Source organism: Anastrepha obliqua, chromosome 3 (genome assembly GCF_027943255.1).
Source record: "Anastrepha obliqua isolate idAnaObli1 chromosome 3, idAnaObli1_1.0, whole genome shotgun sequence".
NCBI lineage: Eukaryota > Metazoa > Arthropoda > Insecta > Diptera > Tephritidae > Anastrepha > Anastrepha obliqua.
Window position 1 is genome coordinate 135,308,706 of NC_072894.1, and position 19,382 is coordinate 135,328,087.

General features: G+C 36.5%; 1 protein-coding gene across 1 annotated transcript; it reads left to right on the forward strand.

The window, feature by feature from the left end:
* Positions 1–18,016: 18,016 nt before the first annotated feature.
* LOC129242768 (dynein axonemal assembly factor 6) lies at positions 18,017–19,136 on the forward strand. Its single transcript, XM_054879600.1, has 3 exons — positions 18,017–18,278; positions 18,386–18,600; positions 18,759–19,136. Exons 1-3 carry the CDS (start codon positions 18,149–18,151, stop codon positions 19,020–19,022), a joined length of 609 nt encoding a protein of 202 aa, XP_054735575.1. The 5' UTR covers positions 18,017–18,148; the 3' UTR covers positions 19,023–19,136.
* Positions 19,137–19,382: the final 246 nt, after the last annotated feature.

Here is a 19,382-nt window from a genome sequence, read left to right on the forward strand (position 1 = left end):
ATAACGAGTGAGCTCCTTCAGGTATTGTTATTATACTTATCAGTTACTAGTGGAGGGGGGTCACCAGCAAATCTTTGTGAACATTTTTATTTCAATCTCCTTACGCACCTTCACGTTCTCTTAATCTACTTAGACAGCGAGCTTTTTTTCTAACTCACTTTACACGACTTGCAATGCAGGAACGGTCTAGTTGGGAAGTAAATAAAATAAATATAGAGATATTTTACACCAATTGCTAAGGTGAACGAAAGTAGCCATGAAAAAGCATATACACATATGCATGTACACACACATGAATAAAATATGGTGCCCCGGACATATCTATTATGCCAACGGAATAGGTGAATAAATAAAATAACTGTCACTTTCCCATTGGCACGAAAACTGCGTGGAATTTCAATTTCAATGTGATGATAGCTGTAAATAGAAAGCATACTTTTGGGTGCCATATATTGCTGTAATATTTTATCACTTCCTAGCAAGGTGAGGTACGATGCAACTAGACAGGGCTAGTTGGTCGGGTAAAGCCCATTCCGGTAACGTAGAACGGTAAGGGAACGGCTGTTCTGACACACAAGATACCCTTAACAATATGCTATACATTAAAAATTATACATATACACATGAAAATTCAAAAGTGGGACTTACCGAAGTATGACAAATTTGCAGTGCATTTTTATTATCAATATTTTTATTGATCGATTTTTCCATTTTTTATTTAAGGTAGCTGCTGTTGAGCTTTAAACTGGCTTACGTAATGAAAGTGGTGTGCGGTTTTCCAAATATAACAGGGGTTTCATACTAGTCTACTTTTAGGCGGTGAATTCATTTATGCGGGGAAAAGTTACTGGTTCCCAAATTAGTCTACTTAGGCGGTTAACTCATTTATGCCGTAAAAAAGTCACTGACAACGCCATGAGTACTGCCGATGATAAGATAAAGGTGGAAAATCTTTTGTCAAAAATATAAATGTCCCCTATTAAAAATACCTCCACACAAGCCTACTTTTAGGCGGTTATAACACTCCAAACAGCTAAAAGCAACTGTGTTTGCTGGTCAACAACTCTTAAACTTGATATCTACGTATACATACATACATACATAGTATTTCCTGAGTTATTAGTTTTCTTGTTTTCTATATAATAAACTTTTTTCCATATAATAAACTTTTAACGACATTCCTCTTGTACGATCTACACGGCGCACCACAAGAAAATAAACCATAAATAGAGGCAAAATAAAGAAAAAGTTGTGAAAGCAAGGCAAGCACAGCCGCTGACTGTCATGAATTTTCAATCGCCGTTGGGAAAAGGCGCGTAATTTCGGAGCAGCTCCCAAGTGGCAAAGAGTGCGTAGCATAAAAATTGAAGAAGCAAACGAGAAGTAAAAATAAAGGCCTGAATATAACTAAAGGTGAATGAGAGGCATAAAAAAACAACACAAAAGCAGAAAAGTACTGAAAAAAAAATGTAGAAAAATAATGCAAAATAACTGCGCGCAAGCTAAGAATTGATGAGGCGCACGATGAGCGCGAGAAAAAAGGAAATTCCTTTTTTACTAACCACAAAGGGGTGTGTCGGACAAAAGTTGCTAGTTGACATTTGACACACTCAGCTATTTGTTTAATTAAAAACAACGTAAATGGCGTGGAAATATAATATAAAAGGATTGTAAAGAAAAAAAATGGACGCCTAAAGGTATGCAAAACGGGTTGTTGACATTGAATGTGCGATGCAAATGAAGTAAGAAATAATTGGTTTTTGTAAGACAATTTTAGTAAAAAATCCCCACAAAAACCAAAAAAAAAAAAAACAATATGCCAAGAGTGCTTAATTAGTAATTCAAGTGATATTGACCGTAAAAATTTGGAGAGTTGTAAGCACCTTAAAGTATGCTATTAAAGACTTAAATGAATTGAAACTTGCAAAACAAGCACTGAAGTAAGCTGTACAAAAAGGAAAATCCACGGAAGTTTAGCTTAGTTACTTGTACTAACAGTAAGCACCTTTAAGTATGCAATTAATTTGCTCTTACACCAGATGTGTTTAAAATATAGATGCATAAATGTATGCTCCTAATTATGATTGTCAGGCAAAAAGATGTTGCTTTGCACCGCGATATAAGCGATTAAAAATTAAAAACAAAAAAGAATTGTTCGAAAACTAAAAAATAAAAATTAAAAGAAAAGAAAAATATTTGCTCTGAAACGTTTATTTAGAAAATGTACACATATAATAGGCATCGAATTCAAAATAAAAAAATAAAAATTAAATTATTTTTTGATACAAAAATTTAAAAATTTACACAAAAAGGTTATTGCAGAAAAAAAAAAATTGAAAAAAATTGCTTTGAAAATTCAAAATAAAAAAATAAAAATTAAATTATTTTTTTTTATACAAAAATCAAAAATTTACACAAAAAGGTTATTGCAGAAAACAACAATTGAAAAAAATTGCTCTGAAACGTGTATTAAGAAAATGTGCACTTGTAATAGCATAAAATTCACAATAAACAAAAACTAAATTATTTCAAAAATTCAAAATTTTACCCAAAACACTACTGCAGATAGTAAATCAAAATGTTTCTTAATTCTGCGTGTTTTGTTTCGGTGAAAAACGCTTTTTTATTCACTCCATAAATTTAGGCGCCACATATTGTTTACTGCTGCATTGAGAGACAAGGAGTTCAGCGACAAAGTCTATTATTTTTGCACTAAAAATTAATTTTAAAACTGTTGAAGCTCACAATGGAAAACTACATTTTAAAAATAGCATGAAAATAAAATATTTTAAAATTACAAAATTCTCTTGGCAAGTTATGTGTTCGACATATGTAAGTTGAACAATGCCGATTTGACGCTAACTTTTTTTGTATTCATTTTTTTAAAGAAATGGCTTTTTTATATTTAAATCTAATTTTTTAAATCTATTTATTTTTTCTGCCAGCATGCTTGAAATGTATGAGAGCCTACAAGTATATTTTATTGGTATTCAACTCGAATTTTTTTTAACTCTGAACGTGCTTTGTTAGCCGATTTGACTAACAACAATCGTTGTTGTTGTTTTAGGAACATAAACATTATCCATTTTCCGTATATTTGGCACTCCCTGGCCGGATAGAAATCGTGAGTTACGTGGTACCGACAATTTCGACACGAAATTGCAGAAGCTTCAGCCTTTCTAAATAGAAAAATCATGAAAATCGGTTTTCAAACAAATGAACTGTCAAATCTCCTCGGAAGAATTGCTGTAACTCACACAATTTTGTTCTGATTGGCCTGAAACTTTGACATATTCCCTTCCAGTAAAATTCCTATCACTGGATCAGCTTTGCTCTGATTGGCATGCAATTTCGACACGTAATTGCAGAAGTGTCAGCCTTTCCAAATATGTAAACATCAAGAAGATCGGTTGTCAAACAACAGAACTGTCAAATCTTCTCTGCTTCGGTATCTGTTTTAGAAGAAACTTAGATATGAAGTAGTAACTTGAACTGGTAGAACTCTAAAGTCGCTCTTATCTATATATGTTTTTTTTAATGTGACGCTCTCTGTGAATCTTGTTTTTCACAAAACCAAAAATGTGTCTCTTCTAATATTTGCTAAATAATTCAACTTGCGCCCTTTGTTCTTCCCTGGAACCATAGGAAATAATAATAATAAATACTCTTAGATCGAATAGCAGATTACGCCATAGCATCATTCAAAATTCCGCCGAAATTCCTGTCAGCAACTCAGCAACTCAGCCTTTTGCTTATCAAGCCAATGTGGAGCAACACTCATGCACCCATGCAACTTGTATGTTTCGATAGCCACAAGGCGAATGCATCGGCTGCATCGGCGTAAATTGTTTAATGCCATCACGTAAGCACTACTTGTGCACACAAAGGAAGTTCCACGCCAACAAACAATGGCACAGTGGAAAACGAGACCGAGCACCAGTTCCATTCATTGAGTTGACCAATCAGCCATGTCTTCGGCCAAAGTGGCGCCCATGACTGCAGCAACATTGTTCACGGCCATAATGCGGACGAAAGGCATTTTTAAATATTTGATTTTTCCTTTCGCTCACTATTTTTCTGCGCACTCTTTTTCTCTCTTACTTTTTTCTGTCTTTCTTTTTTCTTCAACTTTTGTTCTTCATAACGTCGATATGAAGCACAGAAAGCCAGAGGGATGTGTTCATGCGAAATGAGATTCTCATGCCTGCATGTCCAAGTAGGCAGCCTGCGAGCAATAACAACAACTACATATAAACATATGTAAGTAACTTGGCCTACTCAGTCCGTTCAAGTCGCCATCACAATGACCTTTCAACTTGCATAACTTCGTATTTTCATCTTTCTTTCATCAAGTCCATTTGTAGCATATGATTTGTGTTGCCTCTTTATCGCGCCGCATAAAACTTTCACACTTTGGCGGCGAAAAAGTTTTGAATGGCGCACAAATACACTGACATACATATAAGTCAAGTATGCCTAAGGGCAACACATATTTTTTTTTTGTTTTTGTCTCTCTGCCAGGCTGCTATCTTGTACGCCCAGATGCCTTCCGGTTCATGCTGCCGGCCTTTCCGCCTACCCTGCTTGCAGCACTGGTTCGTTTTCACTTACTAACAACTTTCGCATTGTGTCCTTGCATGTCTTCTTGCATGTTGACCTTTTTTCCCCGTGTTCTTATGTGTTATATACTTAGTAGGCGAATGTGCGTTTGTGTTTGGTAAATTAGGTAATTATGATGGCAATAATTAGGGGCATAAATTATAAGTTCTCTCGCTGACTGGTAAAGTTATGGGAAATGGGATGGATACTTTCGTGATTTACTTACTAAATAGTAGGTTTTAAGAGACCTAAAGGTTAAAGTGCATGCCTCACTTGTATATCTCAACTATCATATCAATAAAAATGTGTTGAAAAAAGGGTATTATAAGAAACAAAAAAGCTGTTGTGGAACATCTCAAAATATTTATGGGTTTAAAAATGAATACTTGAGCAAATTTTCGCCAAAAATGGCGTAATAACTCAATAGCTCAACAAATTTTAGTTTTGTTTTAGATTCTTTAAAATCTATAAGTTACATAGACCTTGTGGCAAAATTATAGCACATCAACAGTTTGACCAATTTTAACAATTTTTTTTTTTGGTTTTGAAATGTTCATTATTTTGTTGTAAAAGTATTGCTCATTCTTGTGACTAGCTTTAGAGAAATCTATATTTACTCCGATGATTAAATGGCGATTAAATCTCTTCGTGGTGTTGTCACTAATTCCATCATTGCTCGCAAATGCTGGGCGCCTCTTAATGAGAAGGCGGAATATTTCCACATCCATTTCATATGGGTGCCAGAGCATGGTGGTATATCAGGGAATTGTAAGACAGGCAAATTAGCGAGAGAGGGCACTACCATTTGCCTCGCTCTTGATATGAGATCCCTCTCTCAACCTACAAACGGGTGGTACAAGAGCATTGCCATTTCAGCCAACAGGAGATGGGTTGATAGTCTGACATGTAGTGCCACAAAAAGAATTTGGCCAAAATTGGACGCTATGTGCTGAAAAACGATACTTATTTAATTAGTCAAGGAAAAACATGTCATTCTTAGTTGCTTTGATCACCGGCCACTGTCTCATAGGTCGACAAGTTCAAAGATCGAACGTACCTCATTTCGACTATTGCAGAAACTGCAAGAATGGGGAGTAGGAAGAGGCCGTTAGACATCTTCCCTGCTTGGCTCATCGTTCTTTAATGATACTGATGACCTTAGAGATACAATAGTCAGCCTGATCAAAGGGTTTGCGCTTAAAACGAAATAGTTTAACAAGTAGTAGCAGATAAACTGCCACTGTGTTCATCAGATTGGATCGGCAACGGTCTAAGCGAGTTGGTTTAGAGGCCGACTGCCACTTCCACCTTACCCACTTACCATAGCTCAATGTTTAACAAAAAAATTTGTCGAATTTTCAAAATTTCTACAAAACTTAGAAAAATTCCACAAACTTTTCAATCCAACTCTCGGGTTTCTAATTAAAAGCTCTAGGGCTCGACAAGACTCATTCTTGTGTTGGTTTCGTTAATCTATTTTGATATCTGACAGGGTGGGTGATTAGCCTGCCGTATTATAGCTTATTCAACTTCACTTTAAACCTTTCGCTATGAGCATCCATATAGATACACGAAACTTTGTGGGCGACTCACAATCTCCACGCCAGAAAAACAACTTAGTTTTCAACTGATTATGATTATTTAAGATCTTAGGAAACACCTACAATAAAAATATTTTAGTTTTTCTTTTAACTTAGAAAAATAGAGAATTTTTTTTTGAAATTTGGGGGGAAAATAGGTTTTGTTATATACAAATTAATATTAATTAAATAACTAAAATTTGACGATAAATAGAAAAATGTCAATTTTAATATTATTATTTTTTTAGCATCTGTAAAAGCCAGTGATTTTTAAAATTCCTTTTATCAATATGGAAACAAAAGTAAGTTTTGGTGTGCAAAAGACAAATAAATAAAACAAAAATAATAAAAAAATGTATGCTGCTATCGTACAGACGTTTGTTATTAGCTCTACTGACTGCAAGATAATTAAAAAATTGCTTTGAAAGTTAAGGAACCATGAAATTAAACTTAGCAGATGAATCGGTCGAAAATGGCCTGGCCTACGATTTACTAGATGCGCTTGAGAATAGTGAAATTTTTTTATTATTTATTATTATATTAAAAGAACTTTCTCGAGAAGGTAAGGTATGAGGTAAACATATATGATATATGTAGATCTGTGTAATGTTAAGTGTACTGGAAAACCCATATAGTAGAAAGCCATTCAGTTGACAGGACAGTTCATGAAAGTGCTGTTTTCCAAACTCCACAGGTTCCATTAGGTTCCATTCCAAAGGCTTATCAATTTTATTGGAGGAAAGCTTTTTGACGCACTCCAGAGGCTAAATTTACCGAAACCTACCCAAAGAAATCTATTAAATAAGAAATGTAGAGTATTTTTTGAAGTACTTTACTTGTATTTTCGACAAACCAGGCGTAAATGATTAAAAATGAAAAATCTCTTAATTTGACTATCCAAAAATTTCTGAAATTTCTATCTCTAAATATATATGATTGGCGCCATTGGTTATCCACGCTAGGAAATATATAGGACAATGGGTACAGTAATACCATCATTCAAAGGATATAAGAGACAAAACAGATAGAAGTGCTTCAAATGCCATGTTTTCTTGTGCATTCCTAATGGATCAAGAACATTTTTTTTTACATCGAATAGTAACTGATATTCTTAGAGCTCATAAGAGTAAGCAATGAAAGAATTGGATTTTTAAGGTTACCCATTAAAAACTTGTGGCGAAAGGGATAATAAAGTGCAAATTTGAAGTTATCGAAAAATTCGTTGATTTCTTGAAAAAACATAATTGGCGCGTACACTTCTGTTAGGCCGGGCTCCCCTTTCTATTTGTGGTGTGCGTTTTGATGTTGCTCCACAAGTGGCGGAACCTACACTTTTAAGGGGGTACTTTGGTCTAGACGCCTTAATTTTAGGTATTTTTGAAACTAAGATAAAAAAAATGTAAAACCATTTTATTATCTATTTTTTTATGGTTTTTATTAATATTAAAAAACTATAAAAAAAAATTAATAAAAAAAAAATCGTGGAACTACAGGCTGGCGAAGTGGGGCTACATAAAAAACGGTGCTCCATGATTGACATGATTCCAACCCTTGTAGTGATCTAAAACATATAAATTAAAAAAAGTCTTCATTAGTTAGGATGTCGCTATCGGATTACGCTAAATCAAAGAAAAAAAATTCACAAAATGGCGTCAACTTGAAAAAAAAAAAATGATTTTACCCTCTTTCTTTTACCTTTTCAAATTTTTTAAAAATACTTCAAACTTAAACTTTTCAAAATCCGAGGCAGGCGCGATAGACAGATGTATAATTAAAAATTCTTACCAAACTTCAAAGTGATCGATCAAGTAGAACTTGAAATATCATGACGACCATCTCAAAAAAAGAATAACTTAGATCATAATATTTACTACTCACTCTGGATTAATCGGCGATATATTTCCTGGTATATGTTACAGAAGTATAAAGGATATATATATTATATGTATAGAATAAAGGTTGTGTGGGATACAAAAAATTTTCTGGAAAGAACGAGTCCTCAAGTCGTCCGGTAACATCTGCCGTTCATTGTGCGATTCGCTCCACTCGGCCTGCTTAGACGCCACGTCACAAAATCCGCTGTATCTCCGAAAATAATTCGAATTTTGAAAAATCCGTTGAAGGGCATATTTTTGAAGGTCTAAACTTTGAAAATAAGCAAAACAAAAAAATCGATTTTTCATATTTCTACACCAGAATACCCCTTTAAGCCGACTACGAACGTCAAATGGATTGATTTCTTATATTATTTTTTTTCTTATAATTCTCTCCATATAATGAAGGCAGGATTTTTTTCGTATGGGGAAAATTTCCCTTCCGTGAGGAAAATAATTAATAAATTTAATTACTACAAGGTGATAGTAAACAGTCCAAAGTTTTATGATAAAATACAGTACTTCAATCGATTGAGTAATTTTTGATTTGCTGTAGTTTGAAAATTATTTTATGATTTTTTAACACGTTTTGTCTAACAGACACTGTCTCGTTGTAAATTATGGCAATGTGCGATGAAATAAACCTTCCAGGAGAGATTAGCTTCAATATACCAAAGTCTCGTGTAACTCGAAGCACTCTGTGCATTTTTATTGGCGTACATATAAATGCAATATTTTGGGACTTTATTTTAGAAGATGTAGAGATTTAGAAACAAGTGCTATAAATGTTTTTTTTGTTTCTTCTGAATTTATACACCAGAAAGCAAAAAAATAAGAAAAAATTGTATTTCTTGAAAATTTTTACCAAACAAACTGAAATCTTCCGAGCGCCATACTTCACCAGCGACTTGGTTTTTAATTTTATTTTCTGTCGTTTCGTGCCTTTTTTTTGTTATTTGTATTTATTTTTATTGCTACGCTTATTGTCCCATTGTTGGTTTTGTTGGCGAAAGCACTCGTATAGGTCTGAGGCGTAGAGCGGAAGTACGTTGAAGTGGCATATTGTTGGAATTGTTGTTGTTTGGATGACTATTTGTGTCACAATTTACATGAAATTGCGAATTTCATTCATCCGCAATTTTATTGCTTCGCCATTTCTTGTTGTCATTTAAGTACTGCCATAACACAACACAATACACAGTGAGTGCAAACAACAACAACGGCAAATGCTGTATCAAGAAGCGAAATTTAATAGGTGCAAGAAATTACGCGACACAAGCAGACACAAATACAATGAAATGGGAAGCAGGTTGTGTTGCTTGATTTTAGTCTCACACCAATACATTTACACATATGTAACTGTAAATCTTATAAAGATGCAGCTGTTGGCGAAAGTATGAGAGAGATAACTAGAAATTCAATTAAATTAGTGTTGAATTACAAAAATTATCCGCATACGTTGAGACCGCCTAAGGGCGCCCAATTATTTTAAAGTTTCAATAAAGAGTTTGGAGTTTAAATCAAAGGGGCGTGAGAGCTTATAGATTTTGATTATTTCATGCTTGAGCTCGTTTTTGCCATCCCTCTCGTCGCAGTGCGCACTAGTGGAGGAAATATGTGTTTGTTCATTTTTGGGTACAGGCTTATTTAGTCTATTACATGAAACATCAAATTATAGAAAAACTAGGTATTTGAGTACATCACTGCCATGAAAAAAGTTCGAATGAAAACAATTTGCCTATCGGAATTTTACGTGGGTAACTGCCGACGTTGGTCAAATCAATACCCTACAACGCTAAAAAATGTTCGGTACGAATTGGTGGTGTGCAATGGCCCCACTAGTTCGGCACCCGGCTGCAAAGAAACTCCACATCGAACCAAAAAGGCTCTACCCACATTTGGATGTTAAACCACAATCCCCACTTTACTTCCGAGGAACCATCGTCACGAACAGGTCGGAGCGAACTTTGAGGGCTCCTCAGTTAAGTCTATGGCTACGTAGCCAAGCCAAGCCAATACCAATTGAACTTCTATACAGCTCTGGACTGGTAGTCAAGAATGATAGACTTCCAGGCTTGACCTTCAGCGTTTCAGGTTTGGCCTTGAAAAACGAAATCGGGCGAGTAATTTCGATTGCCACATGACCGGGGACTCGGCAGAAGAGATTTGCCCGTGCATTTCACACGTATTCACACACTCGCCCAATCACTTGTTGTTCAGACGGCAAAGAGGCGACATGAGGAGAGGCTGTGTTGATTTTTTTCGTATATGACCAACACAATCTCAGTTTTTTCGTAAACAAACCGCTGTCATGATCCCGGTTGTGTCAGCCATCGTCGCTGATTATTTCAAATTCACTGAGATTCAGTTAAGGGTCGGACATTGGTCAAACCTTCTGATTTTTTTTCACCACGAAAAATACACACAGTACCTATATGGTCCAATTCAGCATATGAGGGCTCAAGAAAGCCTTGAGAATGATGCTAAGTGGGCTACTTCGATTCCGCTTGCAAGTTTTCAACATAAACCCATATCAGAAACGGCAGAGTGAAGGGCATGGCCATGTATCGTGCTAAGATAGCACAATAATTACACGAATGCTATTTGCCTACCCGTATGCGAATGTAAGGATTTGCGCTCACTTTGTATGTGCATGTGTGTATGTGGTATTTAACAAAGCAGCCGTAACTTCATATACACACAATCATATGGTATAACTACAAATATAAGTAGATGCGTACACACATACAGCCAGTCGCATAAGTCACGTCCTAACATTCACGTGAATGTACTTGTAAGACCACATTGAAACCCTTGTTTGCACATCTACACCTGTTTAAGGATTACTAATGTAGTTGCTAATGTATGTACATACTACATAAATACATATTTATGCGCGCTCCCATACCTGTGCTCGTGTGTAGTCACCTCGTATGTGTGCCACTTCAAGCTGCTCAAGGTGCTCGTGCTTGTGTGTGTGTATGCGCTGGCATTCCATTACACTTCAGCTCATGTATTTAACTGGCGGTGCGGTAAAGTAAAGTTCTTGTGTAATTTATTTCATTACGCGCACAATTACAATGTATACGGCGCAGTAGCAATAAAGGTGCTGCGATAGCGATAGCAAAAACGCTTTTGCTGCCTTAGCTTTATTATACTCTCACCCAGGCAGCTGATGGCGAGCGGTAGAGGTGTTTAGCACCACGCAACACTAATTTGGATTTTGTTATTAAAGAGTATTTCTTTCCTCTTCTCGTTTTACCATAATTACTTTGTTTATGCTATTTTTATGCTCTTCCACCGTTTTCTTCTCAAGCACTTCCTTTCGCGCTTTTTACTAGAAATCGGCACAACAACACCTGCTCTTTAAATGTTTTTATTGCGTAAATTTTTCGCCTTTAGTGCGCTTTTCAATTATTTTAAATCCATGACTTTTCACTAAATTGATTTCAAGTTGCTGCACGTTCTTTCGAATAGGCATGTTAAAGGTTTAAAACGAGTATGCGCGTGTTGCATGTCCCAGTATGTGTAGGTTGGGTTAGGTGTATCTGGCTGATCTGAATATATCTCACATAGACTATAAGGGTCCGTAGTGTTGCTGGAGTCGTATGAAACATAGTTTGTGGTACATGTCTTGGCGAGTTTAAGGTTTTATCAGAAATATCCTTCAGAGATAAAAAGTATACCGATCTCAGGCAGTTGTTACGAGTTCTGCTTAGAGCAGGATAGTGGCAAAGAAGGTGTTCTAATGTACTCCTTTCTTCTTTGCATAATTTAAACGCGTCGTTCTGGACCAATCCCATTTTAGCTCCGTGATATGGAGTGAGGCAATGTCCCGTCAGTACTCCAACCAATATTTTACATTCCTTTCTTGGAAGTGATAAAATAAAGTGGGTTGTTTTCATGTTGCAAGTTCGTAGCATTATTTGTAGCATATAGACTGTGCTTCCAGAGTTAGTTCCTTCTCTAGTTCCGTCTTCAAAACTGAGAGGGAGGGGTATATGCTCGACGTACTTATCCTAGGCAAGCGGATGCCTACCCCCAGTTTGTGTATGTGTTCTTAAAACACTTTAAAGCTAAGTAGGGGTCCCTAGATCTTTGTTCTGCATTTCCCCCATATTTTCATTAAGATTAAAAAAATAAAAATTATAAATTACAGAAAGTAAATATTTACACCGAAGCGACAATAAGAGCACTCAGCTCGATGACGACGATGGTCAGGGAATGCCTGATTTTAATTCGCACGGTTGCGTCCGAGATATTTGACATAAGGCTCATCTGGGTACCTGGTCATAGCGACATTGCGGGAAACTGCCCGTTGGCTAAGCTGGCCAGATAGGGGACCTATGAGGTAGAATTTCCCTGCGAAGCAGATTGGGATCCCCTTAACCACCTGTAGTCTGCTCCTGGAAGGTTGGGATTCGTGTCAATTCAGCGATCGCTGAGCAAGTACACAAACTTCGCGAAATCCTTCTGGTCACATGTGGATCGAGGGCGCTCGGGCGAGCTTCTAAGGTTGACAAAATCTAAGCTCTCGAACCTCGTGGATTTTCTCACAGAATACTATCCAAGAGCAGTGCATGCTGTGAGACTTGGAATTACCTCGAGTCCTTTTTGAATCAGCTGTATGGAGAATAATAAGGTAGAATCATCTTAGCACCTTCTCCTTAGCTGCCCTAATCTCGCGGAGCTAGGATTTAAGCATCTGTGCTTTCATTTCTTTGCTACGCCCGCTGATGTGCACTTGAATTCCGTTGCAATGGCATTACAAACTATGAATTTGCTTTCTTGGAATATTTATGCTGCTACAATAACAACAGCAAAATACTGACACTCAGAGATATAGGTATCATTCACAAAAAGAGTAAACAAAAGGGGGCCAAGGACAAAAGCTTGCGGCAAACCGGAGCCAACAAAACAAGACGTGGAGGAGCCAGCCTTGCACATTACCTTTTGAGTTCTTCCTGAAAGGTAGTTCTAAATTAAAAAAAAAACTTTCAATTTGTAACTTTATTCGTAACTGAACTTAACAGTTGTGGTTAAAAACTCGATGTTTTACTTTTGCTTCTTAAGCCACGAATCTTTCGAAGCTTCCCGAAAAGCAAAATGTTACAAACGCAATGATCGAAAACGAAAGCAATGAGAAGATTCCAAATTAGGTATATAAAAATTTTTACTCAATAGTTACAAACATATGATTTTACTTAGCCGAGTTGCATTTTGATGCTGGTGATGGTTTTCACGAACTTAGCAATGAGGGGTTTTCACAGATCTCACCAACAATAGTTCATCATAAGCTTGACAGATCTATCAGAAAATTCCAAAAAGGGCTTCAGCTTTTTGCAACAAAGATCATGATTTGACGAATGAAATGCCTTAGAGAAATCCAGCAGGAATTCAAGAGATATGTCACTACTGTCAATCTGTATTCTTATGACGGAAAGTATTTGTATCATAGCCGCTAAGATGCGGCCTATGCTTAGGTCTAAACCCAGACTGCAAAAGGGACAAAAAATATTTTCCTGAAAAAATTATACAACTTGACTTGCAATCAACGACTCGCAATATAACTATAAATAGTAATATAAGAAATAAAATACGCTAGCGACTATGGCTTCTGGCCTAATTTTTATATTGTAATATATTTATAATTAACCGAATTTTTGAAGCATAAATTACACACCTCAGTTTGAACTTATTGGAAAATTCGTGTATATGAAGATCAACATATTCAGACTACATGACCAACCAGGAGCCAAGTGATTTCACTCTTATTTCTCTATGCTTCCTACTACATTCGACATATCAGCACCAAAAAAGTGGTTTACTATTCAAGATTACCATTTATCTCGATATTTTTTGCACCTATTTGCAAAAGTAATTATCCCAAAGAAACAATTTGCTTAATCGCTCACAAACTTAATTAGTGCAAACAAAAAAATGAGAGCAAAAAAATATTCTCGTCCACCAGACCATTATCGCAAGTTCTTAAACAAATTAAATAAGAAGAAAATAACACCTACAGCAACTCGCTTATGTTCTATTCAAATCAAGCACTTTTCTTAACCACATGTGGACTAAATTAATGGAAATGTATGCTTTTATCGCATCACATCGAATTGCCGGCCATCACTGATAATTTATCAGCTGCTTGAGACAGTTTATGGCGTTCATGGCGTGAAGTACGTACAGATGTAATAATAGAAGTGCTAAAAGATATCGTTTTACTGTTCAGAATAATCTTATCAAAATTAGTACATTTCATGACACGCGGTTTCAATAAATATTAACGACTTTGCAAAGTGTAATTAACCCATTACTGACCAAAGCGAAACTAAAAGTCTCATTTGCTTTTATTACGCTTAATTGCATTATCATCATCATCACCATCATCATCAAGTCCAATTGCAGCTCGAGTGAGTTTTAGTTTCGTCCATAGTCCTCGTCCATTCTGCACTGCACGATTCATAGCAATAGACTTCCAACTCCTATTTCGTAGCTTTTTGAGGTCGGCTATGACTTGGTCCAGCCAGGTTAACCTTGGACGTTCTCTGAAAACCTTGAAGCCGTTTTCCTTAATTTATTGATTTTTTGAATTATGAAGTTGTTCCTGCAAACGAGCCGTATATATACCAATTAACTTCTGCTTCTTTGTCTTTTATTATAGGCTTCTTGCCTGTGTTTCTGCACGCAATCGAATTACCATTTAAAAAATAACTGACGTAGAAGTAGTACTCGTCCACATTGGGTGATAAACCTGTCACTAAACCAATAAATTCGAATCTTGTTATCATAACTATTAGATTAGTTAACTTTAGTGCAGTAAAAGAAAATTTATGTACAAAAGCAAGGGCAACCATTTACAGCTCGCCGTATGCTGATGGTTAAGTATTTTATGCATTATTTATAACCTTTGCAAACATTTTTATTGATTTCTGATTTTTAATTAGAATTTTTTTATCAAAATCATCAGTTCCATGACAAGGAAATAAAACTGTAAATATATTTAGTTATTTATATTTAAGAAGCGCTAAAATTTTCCACATGCTGATGTTGATATTCCCACATACATGTAATATATTTTGCGCAAGGTATCAAAGGTCGAAAATACATTTTTTGCTCCTCAATTTCTTTAAATAAAAAATATTTTTCGACAGATAAAAAAATTTGTTTTATAACTTCTTGACAAAAATGTAAAATTTTTCCCAAAAAAAATTTTTTAATAAACATATTCTATCTTAAAATTTAACGAAAAATTTTAAATGTTGAAAAGAATCGGCGACGTTCCACTTCAACATTAAAAAAATCTCAAAATCATAATTTTTTTTCAATTTTTTCAGTTTACTTCTTCCTATACCTCAGCTTACAAATCAACCAATTTTTAAACAAATTTACAATAAAATACTTAGGTCACTTGACGTGGAGTCGGACTTAAATTTTTTTCATTGAGCCGTAACTACAAACGAATCAGTGCTATTCTGCCATGGAGTTCCGCTTTCACTGATTGGTGATGTGAAGTGTGATTTCAAGTGATATACATAGGTTAAATAACAAATATAAAATAAAAAATAACAAATTTAAAACAATAAATAAATAATTAATAATAAATAAATAAATATTCACGGATCACACCTTCAGTATACAGTCTCTATAGCCGGTATGTGGTCCCGATTTTTGAAGCAAATTCAGTTAACTGAATCATTTAAATGCTCTATTTTATATAAAGTGTCTGTAAATATATTAGAGTTTACCGTTCCTTTGAAAAGTGCATATCTCTCATCCGGCGGAAGAAGGTTACGTTAGGCTAGCCAGGTTCCTTGTCTAAGACAAGTCACTCTATGACCCTGAAGCCAATTGTGATACCTGCATTTGACTTCCATCCCCTAACTAAGATACCTAAACCACTTAGATCTTTTTAAGAAGGTAACGAGTCCCTTCAGTGAGACAATTTGAAAATTTCTCAGGTATTCAAAGAAATAATCGCCAAGATATTTGGCACGGCTTCTTTGAAGTGCAGAACATTCACAGAGGAGGTGTTGTACCGACTCAATTTCTTCTTCATCTCCGCAACTCCTGCAGAAGTCATTGTCAGGTACACCCATTCTACTGGCTAGGATGCCAATTGTGCCCTGACACGTTATAACACATGTGAGGACGTTGGTAGTTCATCTGCTGAATCTAAGCAGACATTTTGTCCTTTTAAGATTCAGTTTTGGCCAGAGCACTTTAGAGATCCTGCACTTAGTAGTCAGAGACCATCTGCTAGTGGTTTGCGCAATTACGCTCACGTCAGTCGCAGTGTACAGTTCGTTTAGAGAAATGCTTGCGTCCTCTAAGACTCGCCGAAGGTCAAACTCAGAGCCTTTCGTTGCATGTTCATCCGCTCTTTCATTTCGCTTCACTCCAGAGTGGCCGGAAACCCAAGTATTGGGTGTTCTGTGGTCGGATAAGCGAGAATGACCTCCTGCATTCTTTAGCACATCTTGAATTGGTGCGAGTTGAGGCCAGTGCTTGACTATCAACAGAAAAGGTAATGTTTGCTGGCGGAAGAAAATAACTCAAACAATTGAAAACTCGAAAAAAATGGGTTTTCCACCTGTTATGGTTAACAAAAAATTAACTTAAGCTAAGTGATGGAACAGAAATCTAGACTAAATGGGTCTTAAACAAAAATTTCTATACTGCTTTGTGTTCATATATTTAACACTTTTTTTATTTCAAACAAATATAAATTTATTAAAGCCCTCATACAATTACCATATTCACTTAAATTCACACACACAGAGTTACAGCAAGCAAGTCTTTTTCAAGCCATGAACCATCGAAAAGCAATACTTTTATTATGAATAATAACAACAAAAAAGTTTACAACAACAGTGGCTGTAAATGTTGGCAGAAATATATTAATTACAAATATTGCCTACACAGACAAAAAAGCGCAATGTCACACACAGTGTCTCACAAAAGTGTGATGGCGACAAAAAATGAGAAACTCTGAGCAAAAGAATATTATGGCACAAAAAATAAATTAAAAGAAAACAACAAAACCAAAAAATGTTTGCTAAGGCGGATACATTTCTCACTAGTCCAATGGGCAGTTTGTGTGCCTAGAAGCAGATCTCAGTTACAGCGCTGCAAACGACTTTCTAGGACATCTGTGCTACAACAGCTACAAAGTAGCCTGCATTGAACACCAACTTTTTGGGCATTGCTTTTGTGTGTTGGTGCTTTTTTTGTTTGTATTTCTGTTTTTTTGTAATTTCTGTTATTGCGCACATAAAAGCCTCGAGAAGGCTGTATTATTTAACAAAACTAGTTGCTAGACAACTTTCCTTGCAATTTTCTACGCGACACAAGCAAATTCATATTCACTACCTATAATTGTCGCTTGACCGCTTAGATAATCCTTTGCGGCTTGCAACGTTTTAGCCAGATAAAGTTATAAATTTTACATTTGACAGCAGCTGGCTCCGGAAGGGATCGCAGCGCAGCTCTATGGGCGCTTGGTGGCAAACAGTAAATGTGCACACTTTATTCTCCACTCAGCTAATTGCTTGTAAACAACAATAAGTAAATGGAGCGAGCAGCTTTGTGCAGAATTGAAATTTACTATTAGCTTCTGACAAAGCATGGAAGCCGATGGACGGCAGCAATTAAAGTGCAATAAGATTGTAGCAAAATTTTATAGCTAAACGCTTTCAAGAGAGAAAATATTAAGCTATTATTGTGTCGACTTGAAATGAAATAAATATTTGAGTTAAGCGGTTTATGCAGCATCTTGGTTTCTGTGAAAGTTGGTTGCAAGGTGGAAAGGAGTCGCTTTGGTCGGATGTAAGCAGTTAAGTGCCACTGGCAACGCTTGCAAACAACCACCCAAATGGTCACCATAACAACCTTGCCACCTATTGTTTGATCAATAAGTTCATTCCAGCCAACTGGAGTCTAACTGCAGTTCAACTACAAATTGGTATGCGGGTAGAAAAAGTAAACAAAATTGACTTAATTTGAAAATTCTTGAAAAAAGGCAAAAAGGCAGCAGAAAACAAATTTCCTATCAAATAAAGAAAAAACGGATTGAAAAACTCCAGCAAAACAATGTCACTTTTCGAAAATCCCGATCACATACGCATGTTGCGCGACTTATTCACACCACCTGAGGAGCGAGACAACTCTGACACCGATGACGACGAACCAATTGCCAGCACCGGCATACGCAACAATCTCAGTAAGTGTTCGAAAAGCTGAAAAATCTCACAAAAACATACAAAAAAAAAATAAGCATAAAGACCATAAAATCCACAAACATTTCTGAATGGCATGGCAATTTTGTAGCACCCGCAAATATTGGCAAAGACAGCAATGAAGCGGGCGGCAAACAAAAACCAGCGCAGACCGAAAATGCACCTGAGCGACCAGTGCCAGCCAGCATTGAAGAATGGCAGCAACAGCAGGCGCGGGAAGACGCCGAGGTTTTAGAGACACGCCAGCGACCAGAGTACAGTATGACCTATAGACAAGCGGTGGGCACCGAGGACCTTTACTTGCAGGTACGACCAAGTAATAATGTGCAACACATATGAACTGTGCTGTGTGTGTGTGTAGATTTGTTGTTGCATGCTTCTATTTTGCGCCACCACATTTTCACATCCTTCACTTTATGCATTTTTTGTCTTTGCCACTCATTCGCCCGCTTTGTTGGTCACAGATGGGCAATCGCACTAATGCCACGGCCAGTTGTGAGGATTTGCTGCTAGAAATACTGCTGCCGAACGAGACGACACCAGCGGATAAAATGGATTTGTCAATTACCGAAGATGAAGTGGATTTGGCGACGCCAATTTATCGCCTCAAATTGCCACTGCCGCACAAGGTGAATGTGGATCGTTGCAAGGCCAAATACGATGCCGAACTGCGCAAACTCTGTCTGATTTTGCGACTGCAACGTGAATTCGATTATGTGAACTTTTAGAAGCGCCGAGGCTAAGCTGTCCGGCCCGTTTGCCCGCCACTAACTACTGCGCCAAAAATTTATGCATTGCAGTGGATTTGTTTTTCGCTCTATTTTGTATGCAATAAATATTGTTGTGCAGCTAATAAATGTGTGTTTATGTATTAGTATATATGTGTGTGTGTATGAGTGCTCCTGTGTTGTGCACCACCTGTGTGGGCTCTGCAGCAGCTTAAAGCGAGTGAAGGCATCACGTTTAGCTGATTATGTGATGCAAATGTGATTTGGTCTAAAGCTGGCTCGTTATTTTGATGGTGCACAGCTGCGGTTGAGTCATTACAAAAAGACTGTGGAGGAATTAAAATATGGAAACTGCACGCT

Coding starts and splice junctions, on each gene's coding strand:
- LOC129242768 (XM_054879600.1), top strand. CDS start 18,149: ATGTCACTTTTCGAAAATCCCGATCACATACGCATGTTGCGCGACTTA. Junction 18,279..18,385: donor CGGCATACGCAACAATCTCA/GTAAGTGTTCGA, acceptor GCAATTTTGTAG/CACCCGCAAATATTGGCAAA. Junction 18,601..18,758: donor CCGAGGACCTTTACTTGCAG/GTACGACCAAGT, acceptor TGTTGGTCACAG/ATGGGCAATCGCACTAATGC.